The following is a 22,903-nucleotide window of genomic DNA, read 5'->3' on the forward strand; positions in this document are numbered from 1 at the left end:
AATGCTGATATTCTTTGATGAGAAATCATCAAATATTTTCAAATAATCAACAACTCCTTGAAATGTACACTTACACACTCTTACATCATATAGGCACCTCATGTCAATATAAAATACATAAGCTAGTAATGTAGTATATACTGTATTACACAAAATGACAAAATATGAAAAATCATGAATTTTTTTTCTTTTCAATCTAATTCCACTCTCACAAACATGGAGAGGACTATGCACAAAAAACCTTAAATTGAACTGAAATCTTTTAAAATAACAAGCATAAATAATGTAATAAACTTGCACTACTTACTATCCCAGTCAAATCTAAAATCTGGTGACCAAAAGTGATGAGCCATTTCATGAGCTGTAGCTCCTCGGACTTGATGCACAGCCTTTAGTGGATCTACAACCAGCCCATCCTCCTCTAATTCACGCCGATACATTTTCATATCCCCCTCTTCTGCGAAGAGTTGCCATATCCCTCCCTCGACACCTTGTTGTGCATAGCCTAACTGCTCCATCGTCAGCTTCTCAATCTATTAAGAAAAAACATGAAACATTTCCAATTCCACAAACTTGGCAATAGATAGTTAATTAAATGACACACCACCTTCAAAGTTATATTTTCAGCATAACAAGAGGCAAAGCAAAATAAAAAAATAAAAAAAAAAACAAGAGGCTTTACAAAATAACACAATACCAGAAAAAGATGTCCCACTTAAAACCTACTGAAAAGGATGAGATGCATTAGAGCCCCTGAATCCCATCAAAAATTATTCTTTTTCAGTAATTCCAATGGATGACAGTAAAAGCTTCCCTAGGGAAAATCCCCATATGAATAAAGGAATCATCAGAGTGACATTCACTGGATAGACCTATATGCTATCATCATTATTATCATTATCATTATTATCATTATTATTATTGTTATTATTATTATTATTATTATTATTATTATTATTATTATTATCATTATTACTATCATTACCATTACTATTATTCTTTTCACACATATTCGACATTTCCAGCATTAGCGAGGTAAAGTGAGGAACAGATGACTGAGCCTTTGTGGGAAAAATCCTTACTTGGCCCCTTTCTTTGTTCCTTCTTTTGGAAAAGTAGAACTGAAGAGGATGATTTCCATTCCCACCCCTTTTAGCTGCCTTCTACGACACACGGGGAATTCATGGGAATTGTTTTCTCCCCTATCCCCAGGGATAATATACATATTTTTTTTTTCCAAAGGAAGGAACAGAGAAGGGGGCTGAATGAGGATGGTTCCTCAGAGGCCCAGTCCTCTGTTCTTAACGCTACCTCACTGACGCGGGAAGTAGCAAATAGTATGAAAGAAAGAATATATATATATATATATTCTTTCTTTCAAACCATTCGCCATTTCCCACATTAGCGAGGTAGCGTTAAGAACAGAGGACTGGAACATTGAGGGAATATCCTCACCTGGCCCCCTTCTCCGTTCCTTCTTTTGGAAAATCAAAAAAAACCGAGAGGGGAGGATTTCCAGCCCCCCACTCCCTTCCCTTTTAGTCACCTTCTACGACACGCAGGGAATACATGGGAAGTATTCTTTCTCCCCTATCCCCAGGGATAATATACATATATTTTTTTTTTTTCTTTGTCGCTGTCTCCCGCGTTTGCGAGGTAGCGCAAGGAAACAGACGAAAGAAATGGCCCAACCCACCCCCATACACATGTATATACATACACGTCCACACATGCAAATATACATACCTACACAGCTTTCCATGGTTTACGCCAGACGCTTCACATGCCCTGATTCAATCCACTGACAGCACGTCAACCCGGGTATACCACATCGATCCAATTCACTCTATTCCTTGCCCTCCTTTCACCCTCCTGCATGTTCAGGCCCCGATCACACAAAATCTTTTTCACTCCATCTTTCCACCTACAATTTGGTCTCCCACTTCTCCTCGTTCCCTCCACCTCCAACACATATATCCTCTTGGTCAATCTTTCCTCACTCATTCTCTCCATGTGCCCAAACCATTTCAAAACACCCTCTTCTGCTCTCTCAACCATGCTCTTTTTATTTCCACACATCTCTCTTACCCTTACGTTACTTACTCGATCAAACCACCTCACACCTCACATTGTCGTCAAACATCTCATTTCCAGCACATCCATCCTCCTGCGCACAACTCTATCCATAGCCCACGCCTCGCAACCATACAACATTGTTGGAACCACTATTCCTTCAAACATACCCATTTTTGCTTTCCGAGATAATGTTCTCGACTTCCACACATTCTTCAAGGCTCCCAGGATTTTTGCCCCCTCCCCCACCCTATGATCCATATATATATATATATGAGTTTGGAAAAGTGTGTGGAAGAAGAAAGTTAAGAGTAAATGTGAATAAGAGCAAGGTTATTAGGTACAGTAGGGTTGAGGGTCAAGTCAATTGGGAGGTGAGTTTGAATGGAGAAAAACGGGAGGAAGTGAAGTGTTTTAGATATCTGGGAGTGGATCTGGCAGCGGATGGAACCATGGAAGCGGAAGTGGATCATAGGGTGGGGGAGGGGGCGAAAATCCTGGGGGCCTTGAAGAATGTGTGGAAGTCGAGAACATTATCTCGGAAAGCAAAAATGGGTATGTTTGAAGGAATAGTGGTTCCAACAATGTTGTATGGTTGCGAGGCGTGGGCTATGGATAGAGTTGTGCGGAGGAGGATGGATGTGCTGGAAATGAGATGTTTGAGGAAATGTGTGGTGTGAGGTGGTTTGATCGAGTGAGTAACGTAAGGGTAAGAGAGATGTGTGGAAATAAAAAGAGCGTGGTTGAGAGAGCAGAAGAGGGTGTTTTGAAGTGGTTTGGGCACATGGAGAGGATGAGTGAGGAAAGATTGACCAAGAGGATATATGTGTCGGAGGTGGAGGGAACAAGGAGAAGAGGGAGACCAAATTGGAGGTGCAAAGATGGAGTGAAAAAGATTTTGTGTGATCGGGGCCTGAACATGCAGGAGGGTGAAAGGAGGGCAAGGAATAGAGTGAATTGGAGCGATGTGGTATACCGGGGTTGACGTGCTGTCAGTGGATTGAAGCAGGGCATGTGAAGCGTCTGGGGTAAACCATGGAAAGCTGTGTAGGTATGTATATTTGTGTGTGTGGACGTATGTATATACATGTGTATGGGGGGGGGTTGGGCCATTTCTTTCGTCTGTTTCCTTGCGCTACCTCGCAAACGCGGGAGACAGCGACAAAGTATAATAATAATAATAAAATATATATATACATATATATATATATATATATATATTTTTTTTTTTTTTTTTTATACCTCGTCGCTGTCTCCCGCGGTTGCGAGGTAGCGCAAGGAAACAGACGAAAAAAAAAAATATATATATATATATATATATATATATATATATATATATATATATATATCACGAGTGTAAGGTATGTGTACAAGTAGGAAGAGAGGAGAGTGACTGGTTCTCAGGGAAGGCTGGCCTGTGGCAGGGGTGTGAGATGTCCCCATGGTTGTTTAATTTGTGTATGGATGAGGTGGTTACAGAGGTAAATGCAAGAGTTTTGGAGAGAAGGGCAAGTATGCAGTCTGTTGGGGATGAAAGGGCCTGGGAAGTGAGTCAGTTGCTGTTTTCCAATGACACAGCACTGGTGGCTGATTTGAGAGAGAAACTAAAGAAGGTGGTGACTGACTGACTGAGAAAATCGGAAGCGGAGTGAACAAGGAAAAGGGGAAACCAAAGAAGAAAGATGCTTTGGGTGTTTGGAGCCTGAACATGCATGAGGGTGCATAGCATACAAAGAACAAAGCAAACTGGAGCTATAAGGTATATAGGAGGCAACATATAGTGAATGGGTATATGAAGCAGTCAGGGAGAAACCACAAAGAGGTCTGTGGGCCCAAGTTGCTGATAGGGGGTTCTGGTTTCAGTGCATTTACAAGACAGTTATAGAAAGAATGTGAATGAATAAGGTCACTTTACATCTGTTTCTGGCACTATCTCACTATTGCAGAAACAGGCAAACAAGAAAAATATATATAAGTATGTACCTGTCAGTGTTATCAGATTCCATGTGCATGTGGTTACATGAGACAGAAAAGTCACCTTTGGTGAAGCTGTATCACTGTAAATGGACAAAATGAAGTAAAGTTTCACCTAAGGTTTTCTTGCTCCAAAGGAGTGCATCATTTTCCTGATCCTGTTTGAAGTACAGCCTTAAAGCTGCAGAAGACTGTTACAAGAGGTTCTTAAGTTGTATCATCAAAATGATCATATGCATCATTCATTGCTTTTTTCTGCCTAAGCAAGGAAATGTCAGGAATGGATGACTGAGACTTTGAGCATAAATCTTCAAGCTCCTTCCTGTCTACTTTTGTAAAGTAATAGTACAGGTGGGAAGGATTTCTGGCCACCTCCACTCCAAGCCCTCTAATCATCTTTCACCTAACTAATGAGATACATTCTTTCTCCTGTATCACTGGCAAATACAACACAAACAGAAATAGATAAAATATCATTTCAAGACCAAACAATCAATATACGATATGAAATTATTTCTGAAAAAAAAATATACTGTGTAGGGAAAAAATCACTTTTAACAGTACTGAACCAGATAGTCATGACTAGGGTTATGCCAAGTTAAACTCACTGCCCATGCATTAAAAATGTTTATTAATTAACAACCAAATCTAATACCTAATCCTCAAGAATTCAAAAGCAGTTCGTCATATTCAGTTTATCAAGAATATTAATATCATAATCCCTTTCCATCGTTCTTAATCAAAGCTAAAGAGACCATCTGACAGACAAGATTAATCACACTCCTCTCCACATTCCTTGGGCATTGGGTTCACACAGCCAGAGCGCACCATCATTTTGTGACCAACATGGCACAAACAAAATGTGCCCTAGTTAAGGTTATCTTGGGCGAAAAGAAAAAAATAAAAGAATGTGGAAGCTTTATTCTTTTCACACAATTTCCCAAACTATGTTGCCAGCTTCTGAAATTTCTTTCTGAAGTAGGTTAACCAAACCATGCCAACTCCAAACAGAATCTGATTTGCCTCAAAAGGTGAGCTAGTGAAAGTTGCATCCCTCTATTCTCAATACCATAGGATTACTTGGGAAGCAAATCATGTCATCTTACTTTTAAAACAGCACCATGCTGTCAACCTGCTACCAAATATATGATATCTCCATCACAGGCACATAATAAGATTTATTCTGCAGATAAAACATAACATATGCAAGCCTTATTTTACTAATAATTTTCTTTTTTTTTTTACCTATACGCACCCTTCATGCTGACCCACATTCACCAAAAAGAATTCACCCTCCTCCTTTCCTACTTCCCTACATCCACATATGCCTTACTCTCAATTCTCCCAATAAAACTGACTTTCATAACTTTCCATTTACCCAGATCAATAAATGTAACATACAATTTGCTATTTTTCTAAGTAATACTCACACAACTACTGCAATGCAGACATCAAGTAAGTACATCCTTTCTTGCTCCTTAATCGGATGCTCTGAGCAAGCCAATTCCATTCTCCTATGCAGCTCACATGATGTACTCACCAGTTTTGTCCCCCTTGCCTTTCAAAGAAGATATTGTTCATACACTTCACTAGTCCTACGATACCTCACCTTGAGCCACACAATTATGAAACTGCCTTACTAACCAAGTAACAGCAGTCATCCATCTCCTGAGAAACTCAACTACTATCCCTTCCACTCCTGCTACTTTGGTACATTTTATCTTGTGCAAGACTTTCCCCACCTCCTTCTTCTTCACCATACCATCCACCATTACTCTTTCATTCCACATCCCACCTCATCTCAAACACACCACATCCACCTTCTTATCATTTAACACATTCAAAAGTCCATCAAAGTACTCACTCTCTATTTTCTACTTTTTTACCTGCCATCACTTTCCCATTCCCCTATCTTACTAACAACCCATTTGTTCTCTTGTTCTTTTCAAATTGTTCACTCCACCCCAAAATATTCATTCTTTCTGAAGTGCATTAGTACTCAATATCACCACAAATTCTATTACTTGCTTCCACTAAGAAATTATCAAAAATTCAACCTGTTACCCCTTTATGCACATACACACCCATCAACCTCACCTTTGCATGTCTTTTAATTAGCACATAATCCAATAATGCCCTCTGACCTCCAATCCAACTCACTCATGAACAATTATGTATGTAAATATTTTAAACAGTGTACTCAAGATCATCATTCCTCTCTTGGTGCACAAATTAACAAGCTTTTCCCATTTTCTCAACTACAACATCACACCGCCCCTGCATTCATGTCCTTTAGCACCAAAATCTTAGCCCTCACATGAAAACTGACAAGGACTCTTACCCCTTTACTTAAAAACCACTCATTTCATCTTCTCTCCTCTAACTACCTATTGCAGCAGAACAACAATCACCCATCTCTTATAGTTTACCCTCATTCTAACCTTTAGCTGTCTTGAACTAAGTTTCTTACCCTCCTTCAATGCAATCCCACAGCTCCTTCTCCAGCAAGAAATGCATTACATTTTTTTCTCAAGACCTCTCTCTAATTCCAGGCTTTACCCCCTGAACACTATTAAATCAACCTACCTCCTTCCCTTCAACTATATTTCAATCAGAGCCAGAACACCCAAAGTTCCTTTGTCAAATAACACAATTATGTAGCCTTCCTTTTCATCCTGATTACAGTCATGCACACGCAGACACCATGGCCTGAGCCTTTGAACACAAACCCCTCATCTGACTCTTTCCTCAGCTCAACTTCTTGGAAATCAATAAAAATAAAGGTAAAAATTTCTTAAAATAAGTTAAAAACAACATATCATAGTATATGTAAAGTATATATAGGACAATATGTGGTGTAAGGTGGTTTGATCGAGTAAGTAATGAAAGGGTAAGAGAGATGTGTGGTAATAAAAAGTGTGTGGTTGAGAAAGCAGAAGAGGGTGTTTTGAAATGGTTTGGTCACATGGAGAGAATGAGTGAGGAAAGATTGACAAAGAGGATATATGTGTCAGAGGTGGAGGAAACAAGGAGAAGTGGGAGACCAAATTGGAGGTGGAAAGATGGGGTGAAAGAGATTTTCAGTGATCGGGGCCTGAACATGTAGGAGGGTGAAAGGTGTGCAAGGAATAGAGTGAATTGGAACTATGTGGTATACCGGGGTCGATGTGCTGTCAATGGATTGAACCAGGGCATGTGAAGCATCTGGGGTAAACCACAGAAAGTTCTGTGGAGGCTGGATGTGGAAAGGGAGCTGTGGTTTCGGTGCATTATACATGACAGCTAGAGACTGAGTGTGAATGAATGTGCCTTTGTTTTTTCCTAGCGCTACCTCGCGCACATGCGGGGGGAGGGGGTTGTTATTTCATGTGTGGCAGGGTGGCGACGGGAATGAATAAGGGCAGACTGTATGAATTATGTATTTTTTTTTTTCATTTTGCTTTTTCACTGTCTCACACGTTAGCGAGGTAGCACAAGGAAACAGACGAAAGAATCGCCCAACCCACCCACAAACACATGTATATACATACACGTCCACACACGCAAATATACATACCTATACATCTCAACATATACACATATATACACACACAGACATATACATACATACACATGTACATAATTCATACTGTCTGCCTTTATTCATTCCCATCGCCACCTTGCCACACATGAAATAACAACCCCCTCCCCCGTCATGTGTGTGAGGTAGCGCTAGGAAAAGACAACAAAGGCCACATTCGTTCTCACTCAGTCTCTAGCTGTCATGTAATAATGCACCGAAACCACAGCTTCCTTTCCACATCCAGGCCCCACATAACTTTTCATAGTTTACCCCAGATGCTTCACATGCCCTGGTTCAGTCCATTGACAGCACGTAGACCCCGGTATACCACATCGTTCCAATTCACTCTATTCCTTGCACGCCTTTCACCCTCCTGCATGTTCAGGCCCTGATCACTCAAAATCTTTTTCACTCTATCTTTCCACCTCCAATTTGGTCTCCCACTTCTCCTCGTTCCCTCCACCTCTGACACATATATCCTCTTTGTCAATCTTTCCTCACTCATTCTCTCCATGTGACCAAATCATTTCAAAACACCCTCTTCTGCTCTCTCAACCACACTCTTCTTATCACCACACATCTCTCTTACCCTTTCATTACTTACTCGATCAAGCCACCTCACACCACAAATTGTTCTCAAACATCTCATTTCCAACACATCCACCATCCTCTGCACAACTCTATCTATAGCCCATGCCTCGCAACCATATAACATTGTTAGTACCACTATTCCTTCAAACATAACCATTTTTGCTTTCCGAGAGAATGTTCTCACCTTCCACACATTTTTCTTAAAGTTCAAAATTCATTTCTGCAATAAACTTTCAGACTGCAGCTGATTTCAAGTGAAACAAACATCAAAAACTTCTAATATAAAAAAAATTCACAATAGTTCTTGGTGCACAAGAATTAAGACATCAAATAACCAATTGGCTTTACTGCTTTATCAGCAGATCAATGCCAGCAAATTCTAGTCTTTATCTAATAATGAATGTTAACAGATAAAAAAGTTAATTTTTGCTGAGTTCTTCAAAATCTTAATCATCTTTACAGAATCAGGTTAGAAAATTCAGTGTTAACATAAAGGTGAGGTCCTGCATGCCATCATCCATGCCCCTCCACTGGGTAGCAGAAATATGTTCACACAATAATGGAAACACTAAAGTTCTATGAAATACCTGTTCTACACTCTGGGAGACAGTATAACAGTGCTCACACCTCTGTGTTGCTTTCTGGCCTGCCAACTAAATCATCAATATTAAAAAGAGAGAGAAACAAAGAAGAAAAAAATTATTCAACATTTTCTTCAAATTCTAATTCAGTACTTTAAGACAAGGTAAACAAAATAATCACACAAATCTAGTACAGTAATTTGTTACAATGAAAACAAAGTTTTTAGGAAAATCAATCTAAGAAATATTTTCCTGATGATCAACTGTCTGTATTGAACACCTTAACCTAGCGTTTCTTTCAGATAACTCTAAAAGTCATTGCCAATTCCAATGAAAATACTTCAAATGAATACTAAGCACATGAAAGAGATAGGCTCCCTTCCATATCTATCAAAAATAAGCACTGCACACAATAGAAGGATGGTGGATATACTGGAAATGAAATGCCTGAGAACAAGAGCCATGAAGAGTACTAATTCTGTAGGAAAGGATACTGTCTGACACAAGACTGGTAGTGTGCACAGAATGACTGAGAAGACCATACAAAGAGTGCTAAAATGGTTTGAATATATTGCGAAGATAAGGGATGAGATACTGAAAAAGAGGATCTATGTGCTGGAAGTGGTGGAAGCAAGAGGAAGGGTAGACCATGGAGGAGACAGAAGGATGGAAAAATGGAGGCTCCCAGGTACTGACAACTGAAGATTCAAGGGAATAAGAAGCATGAATGGATAAAATGAGTTGGAGTACTGTTGCATAGTGTATGGGGGCACTCATCTGACAATGGACTGCACCATGGTGTTTAAAATTATTACAGTAAACAGCAGAGTACTCTGTAGGGCTTGACTGTGGATGCAAATCTCTGCCTTCACTACTTTATAAATGGCAGCTATTAATCAAGTATCTGTCTTTGTTTATTCTTTACCTTGTTAAAACCGGAAAGGCAAACTGGTATAAAAAAGTATTTCTGAAAGTTTTAAATTAACAGAAAATTACTGAGGGTTGATATTGCAGCACCTAGGAAAAGGCACACAAAGCCACTCATGTTATTTCTACAAGAGTTTTCTTAACTAATCCTTAACAAATTTCAAGAAATTTCTACCTTAACAAATTTCAAGAAATTTCTACCAATAGTACTACGATTTAGGTGGGTCTCAATTCCTAATACTATAAACTTAAACAAATGTGACTTGTAATTTAAAGGAAATAACTTCAGCATAATATGGATAAGTATACAAGAAGTATAGTCAGGTGAGGTGACTTTAAACTGATAACTCATTCACCTATGGATAAGTACACAAGAAGTATAGTCAGGTGAGGTGACTTTAAACTGATAACTCATTCACCTTTCAAACTACAGAACCTCTAACATGACATGATAGGTAGCACATTTCATATGTTAGAAACTTTATCATAAACAATAAAATAAAATCAACCCACCCTCTTTACAAACCAATTATGTGAACTTCAGTGAAATGAGAAAACCATATCAAGAGTTTTTTTTTTTTTTTTTTTTGCTTTGTCGCTGTCTCCCGCATTTGCGAGGTAGCGCAAGGAAACAGACGAAAGAAATGGCCCAACCCACCCCCATACACATGTATATACAAACGTCCACACACGCAAATATACATACCTACACAGCTTTCCATGGTTTACCCCAGACGCTTCACATGCCTTGATTCAATCCACTGACAGCACGTCAACCCCGGTATACCACATCGCTCCAATTCACTCTATTCCTTGCCCTCCTTTCACCCTCCTGCATGTTCAGGCCCCGATCACACAAAATCTTTTTCACTTCATCTTTCCACCTCCAATTTGGTCTCCCACTTCTCCTCGTTCCCTCCACCTCTGACACATATATCCTCTTTGTCAATCTTTCCTCACTCATTCTCTCCATGTGACCAAACCATTTCAATACACCTTCTTCTGCTCTCTCAACCACGCTTTTTATTACCACACATCTCTCTTACCCTTTCATTACTTACCCAATCAAACCATCTCACACCACACATTGTCCTCAAACATCTCATTTCGAACACATCCACCCTCCTCCGCACAACCCTATCTATGGTCCACGCCTCACAACCATATAACATTGTTGGAACCACTATTCCCTCAAACATACCCATTTGTGCTTTCCAAGATATTGTTCTTGCCTTCTACAAAAACTGGAGAAACATTTGCTTGGTAAGATAACAAAGTCATCCTACAACAGGTTAAAAATGACAAAATAAAATACCCTACATCAAGAACCAAGTAGTTGACATTACTAAGAATGCCTAATGACTCCATGTGCCAACTAAATCAAACTGAGAAGATATACTGTCTTGGCACACAAAACAGAAAACCTTCGGTAAATGTGAACTTTGGTTCACAGGACCCTCCTGACTCTGCCAAACAGAAGATTGGTTCATCCAAAAGGAAATAATCATGAGCATTAATGCAATCAAAACTTTAGTTGTACGTAATCAAAGAGTTCTTTAACACTTTTTCAAAGCTTCCAAGATTTCATTATCAAATTTCTTAACATCACAACCTACTTTATCATATTTCTAATCAAGATTAATATAATAAGTAGCCTTAACTACTGGCTACAAATTGTTCCACAAAAACATAACAGAAAGACCTTCAATGGGATGCAACCACCGGCAAAAGCTCAACCACCAACCAAACTGTTAATTACAAGAGTTTATGACAGGATCACTGAAAGTGAAGATACCTGCACCACCTTACCATCAGACTGAAATACCATCATTCATTACCACAAGGCAAGAAACACTTGGTTAGTTGAAGTACTTTCTAAGGTTACCCATATTCTGAGAACACTTGACAATTGTGCCAATCAAAATCATACTTCATCTCAGTCCAAGAATTAATCATTTGAAACAAACATTTCTTTACCTACACCAAATCACCAAGCACAATAAAATGTGGGAGCTGCCAGGCATGAACTCATCAAAGCAAACTTCATAAACTTTTCACTGTAAGAAAAAAAAAAAAGCCCACTGAGAAACAAATGCCCAGGTATTCAACTGTGCAAAAGAAAACCTCAAACAGACACTTCATTATTTTCTCTACATAACAGAGGATATCAAGAATTGACAAGAGTCACTCAAAGTGCTGCTCCTGAACTTCTAAGATGGAATTACAAGTGTATTTAAGTAAAGATTGTAGCTTCCTTTCCATGCAAACCATTCCATGACCAACCATCAACCTCCAAGTAGAAATCAAATATTCACCCGCTTCACCCTTTAGTAAGCTAAACTTGCAGATCTCTATCAGTTAACAAACAAGAAAACAAACAAATACAAAATGAAATGAACTGACAAGCAATTAAAAACCATCACTGCAACCCAGTCTGAATATACACTTCCTATTTGTCCTATACTTACCCCAAAAAGACACACATACATACAGGTCCACACTTCTTGGCCTTTGGTCTGCCCAGTAGACACAGCCAACTTCCTTAGCACTGCAGGACCCCCAAAGAGGGGATCCAGAGGAAGGAAAGTAAATCTACAGGTACTTATAACTTATACTTATACTTATAACTGTTTGAATATCATATTACAATATTGTCAATTCAAATTATTGTACTAATGCATTTCACAAGTACAGTTTAACAATTACCAGAGCAATTTTCCAGCAATAAAATTTCCTCTGCCATAGTTCACGATGAATCCTAGCCTAGTTCAGTTACTGGGTACTAATTCATGTTACTGCCATCTATTTTCTTATAATGTGTTATGCATGAAAAATCTGTCCAGATGTACAATGTATTTCCTAATCTAAAAAATGGGGGTCCTTCTCTAAAAACCTAAACTAACTAAGACTGACTTGAGTTCAATGGAGGTCTGTCAGTCATGTAAGTTCCATAAATGGATTTTCCCAAACAACCTTACCTGTGGCCAGAGAGGATGGGTGGCTGCAGGTTTCTGGGGTGCAGCTAATTGTTTCTGTCGTAGTCGTTCCCTGAACTCCTCCTCTTCATCCATTTTGTCCAAAGCCGACTCCACAGCATCAAAGAATTCATCTTCCCCTATCACACTGTGAGGTCCTTCCTACATCATTAGTACAAATGGCAATTCTAGATACATCCATTACTTAAAATGGCTACATACATGGAGCTGTAAAGATCTTTGGATTTTCTGTTCTATAAACTTACACTGCATGTTGATAAAATTAGATACACAAAGTTGGTAACAAAAAGTTAAAAAGAAAGCTCAAGCATATCTATTTACATAACTGATTGACTGAATGAATACTGTTCTTTAAGAAATCTAGCCTTAAGGATGCACTGCTGGGAATAAAAAGATGTATATAAAAGAAGACAGGAATGGACAATAGGGATTTACTGAAGAATAAATGCTAAATGGGGAAAATGTGATGTATGTTTGGTGATTGTGAATTTTGGATGTTACATTCACTCTTGTAACCCTTGCCTTTACATAAAGGCACTATGCATGCCTTCTGACAGTCCTTAAGCACCATGGGCCATACAAGCATCCAATAGCTTGAATAACCCTTCGACAGCACCATATCTCCCTTTCTTGAGAAACTCAATGGCAGTCCCATCCACTCATGCTGCTTTACCATACTTCATCTCACACATGGTTTCCACCACCTCCTCTCTTCAACATACCATTCGCCATGACTCTCTCACTCCAAGTGCCACTTCATCCCAGATGGGCCACATCCCCTGCCCTCTCATCTAACACATTCAGCAGTCCCTTAAAATACGCCACTCCATCTCTTCTTTTGATCTCTTAACTGCCACACCTACCTGTCATCTTGTTCCCATCAAATTGTTCACCTCCATCCAAATGACCTTCTTATTCTCTTTGAAGTCTGTCACTCGCTCTTATCCCATCTCTCATTTGTCCACTTTTTCAGTTCTTGTACTTTTCTCTTGACTTCCAACCACTGTTTTAATACTTGTTCCAATCATGCACTCTTTCCCTCTTTCACCAGCAATATACTAGGAAAAATTATTTTCCCGTCTGCAACTTTTAGATCTACTCTAAACCTCAAAACATAATTCCCTATACTGTGAGATTCAAGAACACCCCAGTGACCTTGAAAACCCAACAAGATTCAGTGCATGCTGCCACCTATGTGCAATGTCACACACTTTGAATGCATACAGAAAGCTGTCTAGCCATGTGATATGTATCCTTTAAATCTCTTCTTTTTATAGCATCTCAGGTGAGATTATGTAAGATGTAATATTTCAACATGCTGCTTACAATACAACAAACAGCATTTCATCATATCCCAAGACCCTTAATGCCCATGATGCAACTGCCATAAAGATGACGCTTTAGCACAGTGATTCCAGGGGCTCTTACCTAGCATTCCTATCAACTACTTCTTCCATATACCAAATAATCACCACATAATTAGCGCATTTTTACATTTTTGTGACTGGCCATATAAAACTAAGCCAACACAAGATATAGTGAAAGATAAATACAGTAAACTCACGATTTAACAGACCCCCATATAACGAATTTCAGATTTAACGGACCAGGCAAATAATAACACATTAATTATAATTTTATAATCTTCAAAAAATTAAAAACCTCAAACACCACACTTTGTGCATTTCATATTGCACTTGATTTTGGTAGCATGGGATACACTTGTTTTGTTTTAGTCTCAGTCTGCCTCAAGCTATCGTGTGGTTAGGTTGTATACAGAGAATTGTGACTTATATTTATTTATTTATCTTATTTTATTTTGCTTTGTCGCTGTCTCCCGCGTTTGCGAGGTAGCGCAAGGAAACAGACGAAAGAAATGGCCAAACCCACCCCCATACACATGTATATACACACACGTCCACACACGCAAAATATACATACCTATACATCTCAATGTACACATATATATACACACACAGACACATACATATATACCCATGCACACAATTCACACTGTCTGCCTTTATTCATTCCCATCACCACCTCGCCACACATGGAATACCATCCCCCTCCCCCTCATGTGTGCAGGGTAGCATTAGGAAAAGACAACAAAGGCCTCATTTGTTCACTCTCAGTCTCTAGCTGTCATGCAATAATGCCCGAAACCACAGCTCCCTTTCCACATCCAGGCCCCACACAGCTTTCCATGGTTTACCCCAGATGCTTCACATGCCCTGATTCAATCCACTGACAGCACGTCAACCCCGGTATACCACATCGATCCAATTCACTCTATTCCTTGCCCGCCTTTCACCCTCCTGCATGTTCAGGCCCCGATCACTCAAAATCTTTTTCACTCCATCTTTCCACCTCCAATTTGGTCTCCCACTTCTCCTCGTTCCCTCCACCTCCGACACATATATCCTCTTGGTCAATCTTTCCTCACTCATTCTCTTGTGACTTATTGAATAAATTTCGAATCCTTACAATCTAAAATGGTATCAAGTGACATACACATGTACATACGTCCACACACGCAAATATACATACCTACACAGCTTTCCATGGTTTACCCCAGACGCTTCACATGCCTTGATTCAATCCACTGACAGCACGTCAACCCCTGTATACCACATCGCTCCAATTCACTCTATTCCTTGCCCTCCTTTCACCCTCCTGCATGTTCAGGCCCCGATCACACAAAATCTTTTTCACTCCATCTTTCCACCTCCAATTTGGTCTCCCTCTTTTCCTCGTTCCCTCCACCTCCGACACATATATCCTCTTGGTCAATCTTTCCTCACTCATTCTCTCCATGTGCCCAAACCATTTCAAAACACCCTCTTCTGCTCTCTCAACCACGCTCTTTTTATTTCCACACATCTCTCTTACCCTTACGTTACTCACTCGCTCAAACCACCTCACACCACACATTGTCCTCAAACATCTCATTTCCAGCACATCCATCCTCCTGCGCACATCTCTATCCATAGCCCACGCCTCGCAACCATACAACATTGTTGGAACCACTATTCCTTCAAACATACCCATTTTTGCTTTCCGAGATAATGTTCTCGACTTCCACACATTTTTCAAGGCTCCCAAAATTTTACAGGAGTTAAAATAAAGCATGTGAACTGTATATTGTATTAAAAAATGGCCCATAGGCTACAATCAATTTAACAGATTTTTAGTATCAACGGACACCCCCTCTCCCTATTTGTCCATTAAATCAGCGTTTACTGTACATTACAATGTATTATACCAACACAGCATTTTCTCTTTATAAATTAGTGGTGTCATTCAAAAGGCAGTTTTCTTTCCCTCTCTCTCTTTCTCTCAAGCAACACAATCTTTAATTTTCCCTAACTATAGCAAGACCTTCCCATTCATAATTGTTCACCAATCCACACTTTAGCTAAGTAGCAACAACAAATAAATGAGCCTTAGCAAAAAAAATTTATTTCTTTTGGAATGGAAAAATACAGGAGAGGATTTCCAGCCCCCAACTCTCATCCCTTTTAGTCACATTTTACAACACACATGAGAATAGTGGATAGTAATCTATCTCCATAATCCCCAGGAATAGGGATGGATATGGCATACAGTATACCGTATTTCATATTACAAATCTTTGGAAAACTTGTTTGCAGGTATATCCATTGCATTTACATGTCGACAGGATACATTAGGCTTGAAATTTCATCATCCTAGTTCATTTCAGTTCAGTATAAATGAAAATGAATTTTCCTGATATTTGTATTTTTCTATTTTTCATTAACATATAAAGATTTTTTTATTATAAAGATTTGTCTCTCCACCGTGCAGTATATTTCTTTAAGTAATTTTGGCATAATATTACATTCATATAATACTTCACATGATATTTCAACATTATCAATTTCATACTAAGGGAGCATCAGGAACCAAGAGACAAACAATGGTTTCATTTGCACATATTGAAATATCTATGTTATGAAAATGCTGCTGGATACCAAAGAGTCACCATGTGACCAGGAAATTAAACAAGTGATGCATGTGTTCACTTACTTTTCTTTTTCTTTTTTGACAAAAAAAAAATGTGTTTTTACCCAAAAAATTTAAAAGAAAACTCAAAGTATCTTTTTTCTCCTTGCCATAATTTGAGGAGTTCAAAATGGAACAGGCATCAGAGATATAGATATAGACCATAATGCTGCTCCTAAATCACACTCTGGTGATATTTAAATTTGAAACATTAACAATCATATAATCTCAGTGTTATCATCCTCTTTAAGCACTCTTAACTACATGACATCTGACAGATTAAGATAATGTTTTACCAAACATTTCTTAATATGTAATTCTAGCAAAGTTATCACTAGGAATAGGGGGTAAAAGACTACCATGTATCTCCTACATGTCATAGTAGGTGACTAATGGGCAGTGGAGGGAGGCTGGCAATCCTTCTCTCCTATATCATCATCTTTGGTAGGCAAGTACAAAAGAGGATCCAAAGATGGATCTCTCTTCTATGGCTTAGGCTACTTCATTGGCTGGAAAAGATAAGCAGGTATGAATGAAACAAAGTGCTATCTCACTGGCTGGAAAAGATGAGCAGGTATGAATGAAACAGACAAAAAAAAAAAAAAAAATATATATATATATATATATATATATATATATATATATATATATATATATATATATATATATAACACACCTCATAATCTGGTCCCCCCATAACCACCACTCTTCTTGTTGGTTCTTCTTGTGCACTGTTAGAAAGAGCATGCTTCATTTTTTCCTCTATTCGTTTTCGCTTTTCTACTTCTCGTTCCAACCGCCTCTTGAAAGACTCTTCCCTTTGGTTCATCACTTCTACACAATGGCTTAAGGTGGTCAGAATCCCAGCTGTTGTTGCCTATAAAAAAATTTACCTCTAGCAATGCACACAAAAACATTAATAAACTCAAAACAGCATTTTGAATATCTATATGGTACACACTAAAAAAGCACAAATATAAAATAAAAACAATTAGAAATGTTAAACCTCATAAACACCTAAGATAAAATAAATGGATTTTCAAAAAGGTCTATTCATCCAATCATGATCTTTTTCTTAATCAAACAGGAAAGCCAAAAGAACCAAATACTCACTATCTCTCCTAAACTTTGGTAATCCAATCCACTTCAAAGATATTGGCCTATTCCACCTGCTTCAAATATTTTGTCCTTGTCTAGGTATCTGACATCACCTCAAAGGCTAATTTTTCAACTTATGCATAATCTCACATCAACAGATACAATATCCAAACTCAGTACATTTTCATTGTGATTAGATATATAAACTACACAGAAGGTTATACTCTCCATAAAGAGCCCATAAAGTTCCTTCGACAGAGAAAAGTACAAAATGAATCCATACATTCAAGCCTCTACCAATAAATTACTAAATGCCCACAACCCTATATCAAAGGAGTACTCAGTAACCTTCCAGCTTACCTTGAAAGTGAGAGCTTCTCCGCGAAAATCCAGCGCATAGGCACCATGCTTCTGCAAAGTTTCCTTGCTAACATGTGGGTGTGGATGGCGATGAGAAAATTTTCTTCCTCCAGCTAAAGGAGATTCTCCAGGGCCACATTCCACTGCCACTGCTGTTTCCACAACACCATCATGGTCTGGCTCATGGCCATTACCTGTGGCAAAATTTACAAAATTGAATATTTACAATATTTCTTTCATATTTGCTCACCTTTCTCTGCCACAGGAATCTATGGCCACCAACGGTATTTTCAATTATCCATTGATGTTTACTATCAGCAGCATGAAAAATAGAAATTATTTTTCCTAGGCATAATAGTGTCAAAAATATCAAAATCCTATGCAAAGGAAACATATTCTTGTCATTACAAAGAAAAAAATGCTTAGAAAGAACTCAGCATCTTTAGATTAATAGAAATCCTATGCAAAGGAAATATATTCTTGTCATTACAGTGAAAAAAATGCTTAGAAAGAACTCAGCATCTTGAGATTAATAAAAAGTAATTCATGTGGAAAGGTTGTGAGGATATAGCTTAACAATTAGGCAAGAAACCAGATGATCATTGTCATTCAAACAAAAACAATGTGAGAGATAAAAAACCAATGTCCTTTCTCCATTCATAATTTTTCACTAATCTTAACCAAGCCTACAATTCAATTGTGGCAGCTCAGGGATGATAAAATAGCATCAAATTTTTTGTTATCTTTTTTATCATACTTTGTTGCTGTCTCCCGCATTAGCAAGGTAGCACAAGGAAACAGATGAAAGAATGGCCCAACCCACCCACATACACATGTATATACATACACGTCCACACACGCACATATACAGACCTATACATCTCAACTTATACATATATATACACACGCAGACATATACATATATACACATGTACATAATTCACCTGTCTGCCCTTATTCATTCCCGTCGCCACCCCGCCACACATGAAATAACAACCCCCTCCCCCCACATTTTATTCGTCTTCATTTATTACACTTAGTAGCTGTTTCCCGCGTAAGCAAGACAGTGCAAGGAAACAGATGAAAGAATGGCCCAACCCACAAACATACATATGTATATACATAAATGCCTACCCATGCACATATGCATACCTATACATTTCAACGTATACATACATATACATACACAGACATGTACATATATACACATGTACATATCCATAATTGCTGCCTTCATTCATTCCTGTCCCCACCCTGCCACACATGAAATAGCATCCCCCTCCCCCCACGCGGGCGTGCGAGGTAGCGCTAGGAAAAGACAATAAAGGTCACGTTCATTCACACTCAGCCTCTAGCTGTCATATGTAATGCACCCAAACCACAGCTCCCTTTCCACATCCAGCCCCACAAAACTTTCCATGGTTTATCCCAGACACTTCACATGCCCTGGTTCAATCCATTGACAGCACGTTGACCCCAGTATACCACATCATTCCAATTCACTCTATTCCTTGCACATCTTTCAACCTCCTCTATGTTCAGGCCCTGATCACTCAAAATCTTTTTCACTCCATCCTTCAACCTCCAATTTGGTCTCCCACTTCTCCTCATTCCCTCCACCTCTGACACATATATTCTCTTTGTCAATCTTTCCTCACTCATTCTCTTCATGTGACCAAACTATTTCAATACACCCTCTTCTGCTCTCTCACTCACATTCTTTTTATTACCAAACATCTCTCTTACCCTTTCATTACTTACTTGATCAAACCAACTCACACCACATATTGTCCTCAAACATTTCATTTCCAACACATCCACCCTCCTCCGCACAACCCTATCTATACCCCATGCCTCGCAACCATATACCATCGTTGGAACCACTATTCCTTCTAACATACCCATTTTTGCTCTCCTAACGTTCTCGCCTTCCACGTATTTTTCAATGCTCCCTGAACCTTTGCCCCTTCCCCACCGTGACTCAATTCCGCTTTCATGGTTCCATCCGCTGCTACATCCACTCCAAGATATCTCAAACACTTCATTTCCTCCAGTTTTTTCTCCTTTCACACTTACATCCCAATTGAATTTTGTTTAATAAATATCCTATTGGCTGATATTAAGAGGGTAGAAAACTCACATCCCAGTTCATTATGTAATCTGTTATCATGCCTTAAGAGTTATTTTCACTGCATAGTCTGAGTTACAGCACAACTCATCTTTATGACTAAGCTGATATTTCAAAAAGGCTTGTCTTTTACTTGAAACTAATTCTTACAAGTCTGAGTATGTGTGAGTGGTTTGTTTTAAATACAGGATTGCATCAAGGCTGTGTGATTTGCTTGCCTACTTAACATTTTCATGGATGATGTATGTGATTGATTGTCTTCTGTTTCTGTAGTATAAAAACATTGTACAAACTCAAGTTCTGCCAGACCTATCACCCTTTTACTTGGGAACAGAAAAGCAATCTCTGAGTAAGCCTACTAGCTGTAATACAGCTGTTGCTTTGCTCTATAGGTGCTGCGGAGTTAACACTAGGTTAGCACCTGGCACAAAATGCTAAACCATGAAGCTGGCACAAATATGTCAAGCTCTGAAGCTGTGTCTTAAGAATAGTGTGCAACCCCTATCACTAATGGCTGGGAAATCAAGCATGCCCTGACAGAGATCAAGAAGACATGTGAATTACTAAGAATGTGTGCACATGACCCCACAATTTTCTGAACTCTAACTGCATATAAAAGAAAGGTAAATATACAAAAATGACTAAAGATGAAATCCACTTACATGTGGCCTCAATATTTTTCACATCTTTTACAGTTTCAGCACAAGCATCAAAGTATGACTGCAAGGTGTCCATTTGCTTCATTAGAATGTCTCGGTATGTGTCTATCTCTGCTAGCTTTTCCCTTAATCCTGGAATTTTGATAAAACATTATACAAACATCTCAAAAAGTTAATTTGATAAGACATTATACAAACATTCAAAAAAGTTAGTAAAGTTCAACATACAAATAAATCAAAGCTACTGAAGCATTTTATATTATGTGAAATTTAAATCAAAAGAGATTCTGTATGAAATGGAATTTTAAGAACAATTAGAATCAAAGATATTACAAATGAATTTCTGTGGAGTCCATACTGTCAAGATGAAAAAATTCATAGCCAAAAACTTTATTTTCATATGTGTTCACTATCTCCTAGGTAGGCGAGGTAGCATTAGGAACAACTAATGGAGCCAATACAACATTTTATTGCTTACAATATACATCAACAAAAATTGAGAAGTATCACTGACTTAATATCCAAAATGATACAATGATCCATCTATCTATATCTCTGATGCCCATTTCCTCTAGGAACTCCTGTCAAGGGGTGGCCACAGCAAAAGAGTCTCCACCTATCCTTAAATGCCTCCATGGCATATATCATTCCATGTATTCTTCCGCCACTTTTCTCACTCCAGTATTCTTCCACTCTATTTGTCCATGTAACAGTTGGTCTTCCTCTCACACCACCTATGGTTTATCAGCAAAATTCTGAATACTTAATAACTTTTCAACAAATCAATGAGATAAAATCTAGCCCATTAAATAACAAAGTGTCTGCTGGAGGCCCCATAAAGAGGGTAGGCAAGGCAGTAGCTTTTTTTCTTACAAAAATTAGGTGTTAAGCTTCTATGTCACTACTTTTATGCTAAGACTAAAAAAAGTCATGACTTGAGGTAAACAATAAAGTTGGTCAACTAATGGCATACATTTTTCTCTCACATACAACTACTAACTGCTACTAACCTTTTGACTTCTTAAAGGAAGAGCCAGATGTAGTAGAAAGGGTGTTGGAGGTGAGTGAGATGGTACTACCATGACGTCGAAGACCTTCACTTTCCAACTGAATAAAAAAAATGTAAGTTATCCAAGTCCATCGTAATCCTTATAACTGTCAAGTGATCTTTTTCACCATACCACTTCTGTGTGTTACAATGTTATGCAATATACTATAAGAGGGACATAATTCAAAAGTATTCTACATATGGAAGATACATTTTCGCATTCTGATAACTGGTCAACTAAGGAGCAGCCTATTTCATGGTTCAAGGAGACCTCGTTGGACTTCAATAAACCACAAGACATCAGAGACATTCTAAAACTATTTCACCCCATGAGCAGGACACCAACATGGCTGAGCCAATAAAGGACAAACACCCACTGACCATACTGTGATTGCAAAAGACAAAAGAAAAGCTTTAAACTTACTGATTCAGTTACAAAAGATTCTTCTTAATCTTTTACAAAAACCTAAAAAAACATCCAAACTAACTGTACAGACGGTGACAATGTACTATGCTACTGGGTATGATAATCAACTGCGTTCATTGGTGTGCCAAGAAACTTACACCTCCTCAGTTGTGGAATGTAAGACTTTATACAGGATCTATAAGGAGGGTAAAGAAATGGTTAAACTGAGAAGTGAAACTTTTTTTCTGGTCTTTGGCATGGTTTTATCCAACTGGCTTGGGAGAAGCTTATAACTCCAGCCTCATTACAATGGCAGGAAAATCAAACCACAAAACATAAATTTTTAAAGTTTATATCAAATCATACACATTATAATTCCAACAGTAAAGCCTACAAGTCAATCAAGAATCAATTTCAAAGAGTGGATGAAAAGTATATAAGGTGACTGACTGAATGGTCATACTGCTGGAGTGG

The 22,903-nt window shown here is 38.5% G+C and overlaps 1 protein-coding gene across 1 annotated transcript in view; it reads right to left on the reverse strand.

The window, feature by feature from the left end:
- cert (ceramide transfer protein) overlaps positions 1-22,903 on the reverse strand; it is a 41,367-nt gene that overhangs the window by 14,215 nt on the left and 4,249 nt on the right. The window contains exons 4-9 of the mRNA XM_071656706.1: positions 21,986-22,082; positions 20,979-21,107; positions 18,189-18,382; positions 17,407-17,607; positions 12,687-12,845; positions 308-533 (exon numbers count right to left, since the gene is read on the reverse strand). Of these exons, the coding sequence (XP_071512807.1) occupies positions 308-533; positions 12,687-12,845; positions 17,407-17,607; positions 18,189-18,382; positions 20,979-21,107; positions 21,986-22,082 (1,006 nt within the window). The remainder of the gene's footprint in view (positions 1-307; positions 534-12,686; positions 12,846-17,406; positions 17,608-18,188; positions 18,383-20,978; positions 21,108-21,985; positions 22,083-22,903) is intronic.

The sequence above is a fragment of the Panulirus ornatus genome, chromosome 63 (assembly GCF_036320965.1).
Source record: "Panulirus ornatus isolate Po-2019 chromosome 63, ASM3632096v1, whole genome shotgun sequence".
NCBI classification, from domain to species: Eukaryota; Metazoa; Arthropoda; class Malacostraca; order Decapoda; family Palinuridae; genus Panulirus; species Panulirus ornatus.